The sequence below is a fragment of the Oryzias melastigma genome, linkage group LG3, assembly GCF_002922805.2.
Source record: "Oryzias melastigma strain HK-1 linkage group LG3, ASM292280v2, whole genome shotgun sequence".
NCBI lineage: Eukaryota > Metazoa > Chordata > Actinopteri > Beloniformes > Adrianichthyidae > Oryzias > Oryzias melastigma.
The window spans coordinates 16,817,760-16,832,396 of NC_050514.1; the positions used below are offsets into that span (position 1 = coordinate 16,817,760).

Here is a 14,637-nt window from a genome sequence, read left to right on the forward strand (position 1 = left end):
TTCTCTTATAAGCATGCATTAAGATCCGACTGGTGTTGGGATGCCATTCATTGGGGAAATTATGTTATTTGTCATATCTGGACAGGAAGTTTGAAGCTCTGAGAATGCTGCATGTGCATGCCTGCATGCATGTGTGTTTGCTGGTCCACGCTGCCAATGCAGTCCTGCCAGTTAGACGCACACAGAAAGGTGGAAAAAGCATAAATCAGACCTGGACTGAGCTCACAGATGTCAACTACCTGCTTTTGTAAAGTACCAACTGAACACCCATCGCCATGGTTTCCCCTCCTCGCCTTGATGCCACCAGTCAATGGTTGCAGATATCCGTTTAAGAGACGATGGCATCTGTTTAGAAATTATTTTAAAAGTTAGAATGACAAGACACAGCAGTCTTAGTCAAAAAAGTCATGAAATGTCAAATTAATTAAAAACTTTGTTATGCATTATTTTTTTGTTTTAAACTGTGATAGAATCTGCAATTTTTGATTGAACATTTTTAGCATTTTTGTTTTTTTTTCCTTTTAATATCCTACTTTCAAGGTCAATTAGCATTTGTGCAGAGCCCATCAAATTCATTTTCTCTTTGCTCTCATTATATGTAATTGACTTCACCACGCGGCTGAGAAACTCAGCTATTGTCTGAGAAAATGAAGCACAATGTGCGAAGCGTGGCGATGGGCAGAAGACGGCTGACAGATTTCAGAAGACAGAATATCTAATAATAAACATCATTTGAATCCTAAAAAGAATAAAAATGAGTCGTGGAATGAGAGTGTGTTTGTGGGGGTAACATTAGTTAACTTGTCTGTAAGGATTTTCGCCTTCCTTTCTTAGAATGTCAGGTTTTTTTCTTTTTTAGTATAATCATTTCCAGTGAGATGTATTTGTTTGTCTATTTTCAGAGCAGGAGTGATGAGGGACTCTTCACACTGTATTGAACTGTTTTGACCTGCTCTGCTGCAGCTCCGTTTGTCTCATTATCTTCACGTCTGATGACTGTTCAGATTACTCTGATTACAGACACAGAGTGCTTTGTTTGTCTGTATGTGTGAGAAAGTGGGTGTTAAATACATTTGAAATACATTTGCGCCTGTTGTACGATCTCAATGAGGCTAAATGTGTGCACTAACGGATTTTTCATTTGTTAAAAGTCAAGTGCTGGCTTTACAACGCCGTGACAACGGAAGATAGGCGTTTGATGGGTGGTAGAAGGAGGACGTTGGTGTCGTAGGGAGGACACGCAGACTTCACACAGAAAGCTTCGAAGCAGAAACGTTCTTGCTGTGAGGCCACTCAAACAAAAACAACGTGATCCTTTCATCCGCTGACAGACGGCTGGTAGGAGATGCAGGGAAATATGGTTTGATTAGGACGTGGGCGGGTGGTGGAGCTGCCAGGAATGTCCAGGGCAGTTTTTTCTTTGTGTGAGGATGTAAACATGAATTTAGGTTCAGAATTTCCTTCATCTTTTTTAATAAAATAAAGACAGTGTGCTGATAGTTAAGATTTGTTATACCAGCTTTTTTCCATATATCGCCCTACAATTTATGTCAGCAACACTCGTAAATGAATGCAGTGGTGAGTAAATTGCAGAAAACAACTACATTGAACTACATTAGACTTTTTGTTCAAAGTTATTATTGAAGGATGTTCATCCATTCAGTTGATTTTCCGAAAGCTTATGAACAAACTGCACAATGTTGCAATGACTGTTACTTTGTTTTGTAAAGCTTAATAGTTTTTGGAAAAACTTAGCTTAAATATATATAATTTTTGGACTCGCTGCAGAGTAGCAGATGCCAAAAAATAACAATAATGAAGAAGAAAATCATATATAAGTTGCATTAGAGTATAAAGCCTCGTTTCCACTGAGCGGTCCGGTCTGATATTTTGAGCGTTTCCATTGTTAAATGGACCTATTAAACCAGGGGTGTCTAACTCAATTGCACAGGGGGCCAAAACACACCTTAGGACAGACATTTATAGAACACAGTAAAACTACATTTTTAAAACTTTAAAAACATTATTTCAAAACATTACTATGAATAACACAAAGGCAGGAGTATTACTCCAGAATAAATATTAATATTAAATGACTCTCAATATTCTCCATAAAAATATATTTTGTCAAAATTAAACAAGTTAGAAATGAGCGCAAGATAAGATCGGGCCATTAATAACAATAAAATAAAATGATCTGGAGGGCCGGATAGAATTACCCGGAGGGCCGGATCCGGCCCCCGGGCCTTGACTTTGACACATGTGCATTAAACAGTACCGACCCGTACCTTTTGGGGGCTCCCACTGGTTGTAGGTCCATTGAAAACATGGAACAGGACAGTTGAGGCGGAGCCGCTGTAGCTACCCGTTGATTGGTTGAAAGTGATGAGGACATTAGAAAACGCCACAATAGCGCTCATTTAAGCTAATATTTCCAACGGCCGTGTTCATCTTAGCCGCTCACAATCTTCTTTCTAACAACAACGAATTCCTGTTGTACAGAAAATAAAGCAATAATAAGACAAGCTACTGGATGACTGTTTCTGTTGCTTTTCTAGTTGTTGCACGAAAATGGCAAAAACAAACCACTTAGTGGAAGCGAGACTAAACTGAGTGGAAACAGTCGCCAGAATAAACTGGTCCGTACCGGACTACTCCTTACCGAACCGCTCAATGGAAATTAGGGTTAAGTTGCACTTTTGGGAGAAGTTTATTTAACAAAATACAACCAAGAAAGCACAGGTTATCTTGAAAAGCAAATCATAATAATAGAATACATGCCAATTATAGGCTGACTGTATGCACACTGCATTACTATAACCGTATTTAGCTTTATAGAACTTAGGAGGAATTGAATAAGTTTGTAGTATATTAGTGCAAATTATGAACAAATATTCAGATAGCCAGAAAGAACATGCTAACAAGTCAACTAAACTTTTTATATCACTTCAAATCATTAAACGCATGTGTCAATTCTTCTGGCTGGCACTTCTTCTGCATTATTGTTAGTTGCAAACACTTATATACACCTCTACAGTGCCCTCTAGTGGTTATTAGTGGGAAAATAAGAAACAGATCAGCCTCTTTTTGTGTGTTAAGTTACATATAAGTCGCATCCCCGCTCAAACTATACCAAAAAAAAGCAACTTATATTCTGAAAAATGCGAAACATAAGGGGGAAACACCAGAACATTAAAGGGCCCATATCATGCAAAATCAACTTTTTGAGTTTTTAAGTGTATTATAATCTTCATTCCTCACTATAAAGAACCCCAAAGCATTATTTTGATCCGTTTACAGATTCCTGAGTAATCCTCAAAATACCTGCGCTCTAAGCACCAGCCCCTCCTAACCCACAACCACGAGCTGGTTTTCACGTGATGATGTCATAAAGTGAGAACAGCCCCTTTCAGGAAGAGTCTGCGCTGCCACAACCGCCCCCAGTCTAAGACAAACACCCAATTTCTCACCTCTCAGCTAGCCCTGCTGCTAGCCATAGGTTACTAGGCAGATATACTGTATGTATATCCATCTTTGCAAAAGTTTGGTTGTTGTTTGTTTTCGTGGGGGAAACTCAGAGACGCTGCCAAGGCCGGCTCTAGGATGATGTCATGCGAAAGGTGGCAGATCAGAAATAAACTCACAAAAATAACTAATATTTCATGATTAATGTGTTCTGTAGTGTGCCAAAGGTAATATATGACTTGGAAAGACTTCATGTAAGGGTTCTGCACATTGGTAATAGGATGCAAGAGAAAAAATACGCCTAAAATAACTTAACATTATCATTCAACAAAATACTTCAAAAAACATCTTTCCCATTTTTCCACCTCTCCATCTTTCGTCTTTTCTTGTCATGTTGCCTTTTCTCTATGAATCTTCGAGTAAATCTGTGCAATTAGCAGCCACAGAGGTTTTATCAGAGGCGCCAGTGATTTTTTTTTTTTTTTTTTGCGCTTCTAGAGCTTGGAGGTACAATCAGTCAGTCTGTTTGCCTGTAATTTTAAAACTACAAAGAAGACTTGATGCAGAAGGCCTGCAACTAGTGCAGGATAACACATTTGATGTTTGGTTATCGGGGGGAAGGAAGTATTCTGTTTGCTTTCAATAAATTGCGTAATGTCAACAATTTTGACCTAAAACGCGTCAGAAAAAGGAAAGGCGATAACTTTCCTCAGCAATAAAGATGTAAGAAAAGGCCAAAGTGATAAAGAGCTGCTCTACTGCCCGGTGGAGGTTGTGGGTGGAGGGAGGGCGGGGTCTAACAATGTTACAGAGAAAGACTGGCATCTGTCAGCTTCTAACTCTGTTTGTGGGAAACACACTGCCACAAATACATTCTTAATTGGGTTTGTTGCCATTGCTCTCTGCTTGATCGGTAGCTGTTTATCCTGGGATAAAATTTGACTTAATCCTCCACTTAGAGAGAACACAAACAGACACACTCCCACCGAAGTGCAGCTTATTTTCATTAAAGATCAGTTTATATCAAAAGCTTCTGAATCGCGGAGAGTAGAGCAGAAACAAACAAACACAAAAAACAGCAGGCAGGCTCTGACTTGCTTATGTTATGCTGAAATTCTTCTTTAATTTGCTGTTTTTACACTTAAGCGCTTGAGATCTTCCTGAGAGCCCATATGGATAATTAGTTCTTGACTTTTCTTAGCACTTGCTGTTCACACATGCCCTTCAGTAAAAGCGCTAAGATCACTGGACATGATTTTGAAGGGGAAAAAAATACCGATTTATGCATATAGAGTGTTTGAAAATCAAATAATTAAGCCAAAAAAAGAAAGATTTTTTTTAGCATATTCGCATTATTTAATCTAATGACAGAGCTGCTTCCTTCTTAGGTGTTTGCACCCCAAAACAAGACTCAGAGAAGTAAACAGTGAGCACCAACTTCTTTATTGTGTGAATGCTTAGTCAGCATTCACACTATAGTGATTCTCCTCCTCCATTCTGTATGTTTTTTGGCACCTAAAAATCTTGGTATCAAAACGTTCAGCTTGTTCAGAACATTACTGCTTGTATTTTGGGTATTCATAAACTTCATAGTTTTGGAAATATTGAGGAAATTACTGCATGCCCCATAGGAAATGAATGAGAAAGTCTTCAAATTTCAACATTTTAAGTAGATTAGAAACAAACCTTTAAATATATTCATGGACTATGTTTTAATCTTTTAGAGTAATTAAAAAAATGGAATTTCCATAATATGTTAGCAACATGCTAGTTTTTGAGTAATTTGTTAACTACTTGGGTTTTGATTGGCTAATTTGGAGTTTAGCTTCTGTTTAGCAACATACAAACATTTTTTTATAATTTGTTATCTACTGAGGTTTTTATAGGTTAACTCAAAGTTTTGCTTCTATTTTAGCAGCAGGCTAACATTTTTGACTAATTTAGCTTACTGAGGAATTTTAGGCTATTTTGGAGTTTAGCTAGTATTTAAGCAACTTGCTAGCTTTTTTGGCTAATTTGGCATCTAATAAGGTTTTTCAGGCTAATTTGGAGTTTAGCTCATATTTAAGCAACACACTAAATATTTTTGGCTTGTATTAGCGATTTTTAAGCAATTCTATTACAATTTTTCAGAAATTTAGGTCAACTTTAGCGCTGTTATAGTCCTGTAACAAAATTTCCAGTCTTTCAGTAAATTTTACATTTTGCAAATAGCTTTTGCATTTTCAGCAACCAGTTAAAGTAAATTGCGTCACCATTTTCAGCACAAATCTTCAGCATCTTCATCGACTACTTTCAGCAAAAATCACTCTCACTAGCATTATCGCAATTTTTCTAGTTAGCTTTACTTTAATTCAATTCTGCTCAGAATCCGTCCTTGTCTCAAGCAAAATCCTTTTTTAAACCGTCTTTATTCTTGTTGTTTAAGTTCAACTTAATCATGAAGTAAACATGAAAACTGGGTCAATAACGTTCGAAAAAAATATGTCTGAGTGCACAGTCGCTGTATTGTGGTTGTATTGGTATTCGTGGCCACATACCCGCTCCTCTGTGACTCTAACTGCCAGTAAACATCTCCATCCATATTTGGGTCAAAGGAGAAAGCAGAGCAAATCATTAAGATGTGGAATTAGGTCGATTAAATCCAGAAAAACAATCTGTCATGTGGTAACTCCGCATTTGTTTAAGTGGAATATTGTGCAGCCTAAACTTAAAAGAACTGTTGGTTTCATCAATGCATAATAAAAAAAAATTTTTTCAAAGACTTTGAGTTTCCTTTGATGCAAAAGCAGGTTATTATTTGCTGCTAAAGTTTGATTTCTCTCGGAAAAAACCACAACGTGATCATGTGGAGTGGGCTTGATAGTACTCCAACCTCACAGCAACAAACTTTTGAATCCTGGCGAGGTCATTTCCTGGTCAGGATTTGACCCGTAGTGTTCTGATGTTCTTCCTCTCCAGTTGGAGATGTGGCCCTAAAAGCATTTCGTTTCTTTAAACTCTCCTGAAGCTTAAAGGCATTTCCAAGTAATTGAGATTCTTGGAAGCCACCAATGTGAAATCTGGAAGACATTTAATTCTACAAGACTAGTTATTGTATTCTGACCTTTATGTTAGGATGTTCCAGCCAATCACGTTTCCTTTAGATCAATACAGTCGCAGATGTTGAGTCAAATGTATATCTCCATGATTAAACGTAGGAGTATAATGCCGCCTGTAAAAAAAACAAAAAAGAAAAACAGTTTTCCTCTGCACCACAAATCAAAAATGCTGCAGATGTCAAACAGAAGCTTGCAGACAAATGTTCAAAGCAAAACAGCCTGGAAAAAAGAAGATACGCTAACAGAATGGCAGGGATTTCTATTCATTAACTTATGATAATACAGGGCGCAGCATGTGGTTCTCATCTAGCACAGTCTGTTCAAAGCCATGCTGTAATGGTGACAAAGCTTTCAAGAGCGCCGCATGTCAAACTGGAGTGACATGAGAGAGGCGGAGCATCCAGGAGGCTCTCCTAAGTTCTCCACCTTGATGCCTTTATGTAAAAAGAAAGAAACACATTTTTTATTGTAAAGTCATCAAATACATTTTTGGCATTTTTTATCTGCGTGTAACCAGTTAACCTATGAAGAATGTTTTTGGTTAGTGTTAGGAAGTCCCCGGTGAAAACCCACACATCCACGGGGAGAACATGCAAACTCCACACAGAACGGTTCCCATTTGGTGGTTCTGTTTCGGGTCCCCCAGCCGGGATTTGAGCCTGAACCTTCTTGCTGTGAGGCAAAAGCGCTGACCACTGCACCACCGTGCAGTAGAGCCACTTTGTTGTACTGTAAGGAAAATCAAGACTATTAGATATTATTTTGGTTCCATTATCGGGGGTCAATATTAAAACAAAAGTTCATTTCTGTAAATATTTACCACCAAGTATTAAACCATGCAGACAATTAAAATGTTCATCAAGAATGTGTTTAGGTGATCAGAGATTAGATCATTTATGCAGATATTCAGATATCTGTGACACTGGAAAAAAAACAAATGTTTTTATATAAAAGTTAATTAGGTTTTTATTCTTGACACTCTTTCAGGAAAAAAAATGTAGTGTTTGTATCTAGATTGCAAACTATAAATAATAAACGCTGCGTGGTAAAGTTTGTCTTCATCCTCTGTATAATAGATGCAGATGGTTTAAACTTCATTTCTACACTAGATTTTGAAGAACCGTCTTGGGGAAAAATCTAAATCAAAATTTCTATATAACATTTTAGTTGATTCTGAATTAAGTTTGATTTAGGAAAACACCTTTTTTTTGCAGCTCTGTACCAACTCGGTGCCGATGTACATAGACAACTGATGTGCAAGATTGGAACATTTCAGGCGATGATTTGATAGATAAACTCTTTAGTGGGCATTGTCTTCTTGCTGACAAGCTCCATTACCTTACATTAGTCTACAAAATAAAAGACAGAAGCTTTGTTGTGATGGAAACACAATACAATAACGCCTCCATGCACACAATTTCCTTGCTCTCAGTCCGTCTTTTTTAATGTCCTCACTGCGCCTGCACGGGTTTTCTCCCGCTGCTCTCATTTGTGACTCCTAACAGCTGTAAATCTGCATTAGCCGTGTGCAAGTCTCTGATGACTATGAGCTGGCACGCTCCCCTCATCCCTGAGCAGGCCGCTGTGGGTGTAAAGGATGGATGTTCGGCTTCATTTTCAGCTTCAGAGTGCTAATTAAAAGTTGAAATTCAGTGCACTAATTGAGTCCCTTGAATTCATCTCGTTTCATAATGGGTTCATTTTTTTAAGTCCTTTTTTTAGTAGGTTGTAATATTTCAAAAAGGATTGTCACATTCACAGGAAGCCCCGATGCCTCTTTTTCAAAAACAAAGGCCTCTCACTGAGGGAAATGACCTGGAAGTAACCGCTTCCTTTGAAATGGACGTTCAAATTAGGAGTATGAAAGAAAGTCCTTTGTTTCTTCTTTTGCAGAGGAGAGAACAATCCCACGATTCTTTGCAGTTACAACATTAATATAAAGCAATAACCAAATAGTCGAAGTATTGAATCATCATCATGTTTGTAAGCTATTAACTCTTCTTTTTCAGCTTTTTAATGCAACAATTCTTATTTCATGTTGTCCATGACTGTTGCGTTGTGCAACTTTTAGTCCCACTTTTTTAGTCAGTCTTTGCTCATTTGTGTTTTGAATTAGGCAAAATGTAGCAATCTTCTATTTATGTTTCCCATAAATCTCTGCTCTCTCTTCTCCTTTAAGCTATTATGTTTGACAACAAGGTCAAGAAAAAAAAACACTAAAACAGGAGAGTAGCTGTAGCTCCAATTTTTTCAATTTTTTATTTGCTATCTGCTTGTTTTAAGACCAATGTTAGGGTTTTACTCTGCTTTTGGAGCAAAAACTGGACAGAAATGTGTTATTTTTGTCACAAAAATAAGAGCTTTTGCTAAGTTCAGGAGAAGAAAACCTTTTTGTGGGTAGCATTTGGCATTGGCAAATATCATGCTTTTTATTGTTGTCAGTGGGTTTTTATAAGAAAACTATTGATGTTTTTTATGCTCTCTAAATGGTTCATTTCCTTTCACTTCAACTGCTTTTATTTTGAATTTTATAAAAGCCACATGTGGAGACAAATCATAAGCATACATTTTTTCCTTAAAGCTGAAGACATGTTTGGGTTTATATTATCACAACCTCATTTTTTTTTCTTTTTCAGCACTTTGGATGATGAAAGCACCAACCTCCGACAGCAGAAACTTGACAGACAGGTAAATCTTTGATGTAACGGAGATAACACGGGGGCAAAATCAATGAAAGCAGAGCAGTTTCAGTACCACAAATGATGCTTTTCTGCTACAAATAAACAAGTTTTAGTTTTAGAAATGCTTCTTTTCAAAGTGTTTTAAATATATTTTTTAACTTTGCAATATTATTACTGTTGATAAATGCTTTTGATGCCAAAATCTGAGTTCAGCGGTGCAGGATCCCTTTAACAAGTCTGTGACAGCTTCCCTCTGCTGGCTGACATCGACATTAGTTGTCAACAACAGTGCAACCTGACAAAACAAAAGCTCTGAGGCAGCCATTTTCAACCCTATCCGCGGCATGGTGATGACTCCCGTGTCTGCTGGGATTCATTTTTCCTCAATCTAATAGAGTCCTGGTGTAAAAACAATCCTAACGTTTGTTTATTCAGACAGACATGAACAGTATTGACATTTAATTGTTGAAAAATGGATCCACATCTATCATTAGTATTTTTAAAAACAGAAATAACCAATAAAGTAAAGTTTATTTGCACCTTTCAGAGATTTCATACCAGAGTTGGTGCGGGATCTGTCCACCCTCAAAGTGCTGAAGCGGTGATTCAAGCTTCTCCGCTCTGCTGCCAGAAATCTCCACTAATTGTCAGCATTCAATATTTGATGCGCTCTGGATACATGACTTGCATTAAGAGATACTAGTCGTCCACATAAAAGCTATGGAGTGTTTTTTTTAGCCTGGGGGTCATATGGTTACGGAAGCGCATCATTAAACTTTAAGCGTTATTCCCCAAACCGACCAGAACACGCTCAACTTTCATATCAGTCAGATCTGCTGCTTGAACTAAAGTCACAGTCAATCCAACTTCCCATCCCTCTGAAGATCCCTGCAAAGAAAGCCTGACCTTTGGTGGGAGATACTTCTCAGTAAGGCAGCATGCAGAATGCAAATTCCAAAAATAATTAGCTTTATTAATCCCTGAAGAAACCTTTGCAAGAAGTGTGAGGATTTTTTTTCTGCAGATTTTTCCTCCTGTAAAGGCTAGAGATGCTCCAGGGGATTCTTTTTTCATTCTGATACAAAACAACATAATTAAAAGACAGAAAAGGGCAATCAAAAACATAAAGAAATCAAGAAAATACATAATTCTAAGAAATATTCTTTTTACTCCATTCATCCCTGGGTCAGGTCTCAAACCTTCAGCTCTTCATCGCTTCTAATGATTTTTAATAAGAAATGTTTCATATAAATACACATAATCTCCAAAAAGAAAAAAAGAATGAGAAGATTAACCTCATTAGTAGTATTTTTTAACAGAAAAAGTATCATTCTGCCTCATTTTAATGGATTTTTCTTTAGTCATATAGTCTCTTTCCATCATTTCAGTGTTTAGTTTCATGAATATTTTAGGTTCTTCTTTTAAACCTTTGAGACATTGAAAGGTACACTGCCCTGGAGAGTTTAGCACATTACTTTGAAAATGATCTGATTTTATCCTGGGTAAATAATGCACTACTTGACCAAAGCAACATCCTGTTCCTTGAGTTGTCCCAGAGCATTTTCTGCACCTTAAGCTAGTGGAGCTGGTGATCAGAATAATGGTGCATTTTGTGGTACAAGCACCCAATTTGGCTTGGATGTACCTCAGGATCTTTCAGAAAGCATGTTAGCCACGAGAAAATCCAAGATTTTAATACATAAATATCAACTGAACCAGCTCAGCTGCTGGTTTATCCCTTTAATTCTGGTGCCTTTCTACAAAAAACGTGTATAAAATAATTGCAAAAGGCTAAACATGTACAGTGTAAAGTGCAAAAAATGAAAACTAGAAAAGTTGCATTATGTGCAACAATGCCAGTGAATGCTTTTTGCTACATCTGGTTGCTGAAAATGCAAAAGCTGTTAGCTATTTGCTAAAAGACTTAAAATTTCGTTGAAGAATAATGAAAGACCGCTGAAGTTTGCATACATTTCTGAAAAATTGTTAGAAGCTTGCTTAAAAATCCTCAATACATGCCAATTTTGCTACAGCATATAGTGTGTTGCTTAAATATAAACTAATCTCTAAATCAGCCCAAAAAGTTAGCGCATTGCTAAAATGCTAACACATGGCTAAAATTCTAGCTCAACTCCAAAATAACCTAAAAATCTTCAGTAAAATTATTGAAAAGGTTTGTTAACTATTCAAAAGTAGCTAAAAAACCTTAGTCGATAACGAATTAGCCAAAAACGCTAGCCTGTTGCTAAAATCTTAGAAACAATTAGCATAAAAATACCTCAGTAGATGCCAAATTACCAAAAACGAGCCAGCATAATGCCAAATTATTTAAACATTCAAGCAAACATGGTTTCAAAGTGCACAAAGTTTTTGTAGAATTTAAAAAATGTATTATTCACAACATATTTTGCTCAATATTTCAAAAGCTAGGAAAAAAGCCTTTAAATTGCCTTTGCTGAAACTGTCTGCATGTTCTGTAAACCTCAGCGGGCGCTCCTGGAGCAGAAGCAGAAGAAGAAAAGACAAGAGCCTCTGATGGTCCAGTCCAACGTGGACGGCCGGTCCCGGGCTCGCCGCACCAAACAGAGCGAGGAGCAGGCGCCGCTGGTGGAATCCTACCTCAGCAGCAACAGCAGCACCATTTACCAGGGTGAGGGAGGCCCGCTGTCCTTTGGGGGCGGCCACAATTCACAGAGCTTAAACGGGTCGGCAAACAAATCGATTAAGCAAAGGAAGATGCCAGACTGCTTGTTTGATCCGACTGTCTTATTTACAGACCGCATTTGCTCTTGGGCCAGGAGGGATTTCACTCTGGCATAATGTTTGCTTTCAACCACAGCTACACATTATTCTACATATGTAAGAGTATCACTCAAAAGCTCCAATTCTGAGAAAAAAAGGTCAGATCTGTTCATCTGAAGGGAACAAAGCAGCAGCTATGCCCTTGTAAATAGGAAAATCATGCAAAGAAAGAAAAGCGCCGTGTATAGATGTTACATAACGATCATATTCATGTAATTGTGTAAACTGACGACACCAATAAACGTATTTGACTGAAAAAAAATAATGTTTGAAAGACAAAACAGTGACAGAGCTTTTTTATTAAAGAAGAGTTTGCTCACAGCCTTAAACCACAGAGGTGATTCGGTCATCACGTGTCTGACAGTAGCACAGACTGTAGGATTCAAGGACATGCTAACAGAAAGCAGCTGCTGACAATTCAAAATGAGCTTCTGCTTCAAACAAACCACCTGGAAAACAATCAAGCATGAAATCTTAATTCTTACTCGATCGTCAAGCTAATCGGAGCCGGGACAAATGGGTTAAACTAGAGGGAATGGTCATAGACTGAACATTTTTTAGAAAAATATCAATTATTTCTCACCTTTGCAATCAAGCTTCACAAAAATGTGGCATGAAGTGTATAAATAATACAAAAATTCCAAGTTGAAGATCTGAAAAGGCTCAACACGGATCAATTTGACACTTGTTGAAATTTTTTGCTACTCAGGTTTAAATTAAGTCTTTTTTTTTCTCTTCGAGGGTGAAACTGTAAAAAAAACAGTAAAAAAATACAGAAAAAAACTTTGAGAGTTACATTAATTTACCGAGCCTCTTATTTATTAATAAAATCCTTCTGTATTGTAGCTTTAAATCTGTTTATTGATTGACAAGTTTTTAAATCTTCTGAACATCCATTCCATAACTGAACCTCTCTTGTGGAAATACCTTTACATTCAGACGCACAGCTCTAATAAAAATATTTAAACCTTTTAAAATGTATTTATCATCTTTTAAATGTGAGCACCTTTGAATACTTTGTGATCATCAATTGATTTTTATTTTTTATAAATGTTAATCGTTTTAATGTGTGATATAGTACGTTGGTCGGCTCTATTTTTTGGGCGGAGGAATATAAAGTGTAATGACTTTAAAAAAATCGTTACATTTTGTGCTTTGAGGGTTATTTTCTGGGTTTAGGACCAAAATTGTTTTTATTTATCTTAAAAAGAAGAAGATTTTTCTCCATCTGTAAAAGTTTAATGTGATTTTTCTGTGGAGAAGCAGCTCCAAGTGAACATGTTTGTTTCAGATTTTGTAAAAGAAGGCCCCGGGGAAAACTGCAGTCGACGTTAATAGCACCAGACAAAGTTTTTAATCAAAAGAAATGTTTTTAATTAATTTGAATTCACACAGTCATGAAGTCGATTAGGCATTGGGCTTTTAGAAAACTGGATTTAAACACATTTCTATGTTTATTCAAATATTCAGCAGCAGTCTGTTTTAATGATGGACATTTGTTTGGCTAATCTGGGATAAAAATAGGATTTATGAAACTGCAATCAATGTGGAAGCCTTTTCTATTCTTTTGTCTGTGCGTGTTCAGTGCAAGAAGCTGATCGGGAGGAGGTGAAGGGGATTTCAGAGACACAGCTGCCACGGTCAGTCAAAAAGGGCAGAGCGTCGGCAAGCTCCACGCCACAGACGGGGAGCGACAAGAAGGAGAGGAGGGGCAGGAGCAAAGGTCAGCCCGGCGCCGCCAAGACATCGTTTTAATGTGAAAAGACGAATAAAAAAGAAGTCAACCCTTTACTTCATTAACCCTTTCTGGGCCAAATTAAGCTTTAGTAAGTGAAAAAAAGAATATTTGGAGTTCTGAGGTCTTACAGATTAGCAACATTTGGAACTTTGTGTTGCTAATGCACAACTAAGTCCTGCAGTGGTACTTCTGATTAAAAATGGCTCGTAAAATATGAATATGGAGTAATTAGGTAGTTAACATTTAGCTGTTTCAAATGTGCATCTCCTGCCAGAGAGGGTTAAGAAAAGAGAATATCCTGATCTTAATCTGGCTGGAAATATTTGTCAAAACTGAATACTTATATTGATTTTGGTTTTGACATAATCAGAGCTTGTGTGTATTCAATGGTCACAGCTCTGCAATAATTAAAAAATTTCAACTTCTATACTTTAAAAAAACTAAAAAGTAATTTTCTTTGTTGAAATTAAAAGGCAAATAATGAAATCATGTGGATTTGCTTATACTTGAAATACTTGAAATATTTTTCTCCTTATATTCTGGAAAAATATCATTTTTTGGTGGATTTTTTAGCCTTAAAATATATATATATATAAAAGATGGAATATTTCTTCATAAGTAAAAATAAGTTTGTAAACTTTGCAGACTAGAGATATACTTTAAAATCAGCTACTGATTCAGTTATCCTTTTCTTCAATTATTTAATAATCAGAAGAAAATTATCATATTCTTCAATTTTATGAGTAATTTTGTAGAATTGTAGAGTTAAAAATAATATAAAAAAAGTATGTACACATATTTCATACTCTTGTATCAGTCTTGTTTCTCATTTACACATAAAAGCAGAAGA

The 14,637-nt window shown here is 36.8% G+C and overlaps 1 protein-coding gene across 4 annotated transcripts in view; it reads left to right on the forward strand.

Moving 5' to 3' along the window:
- Window positions 1–14,637, forward strand: part of tub (TUB bipartite transcription factor) — a 46,356-nt gene that overhangs the window by 20,966 nt on the left and 10,753 nt on the right. For all 4 annotated transcript variants that reach the window (XM_024296005.2, XM_024296006.2, XM_024296007.2 and 1 more), the window contains exons 2-4: window positions 9,203–9,254; window positions 11,735–11,897; window positions 13,635–13,772. In XM_024296005.2, coding sequence (XP_024151773.1) covers window positions 9,203–9,254; window positions 11,735–11,897; window positions 13,635–13,772 — 353 coding nt within the window. The remainder of the gene's footprint in view (window positions 1–9,202; window positions 9,255–11,734; window positions 11,898–13,634; window positions 13,773–14,637) is intronic.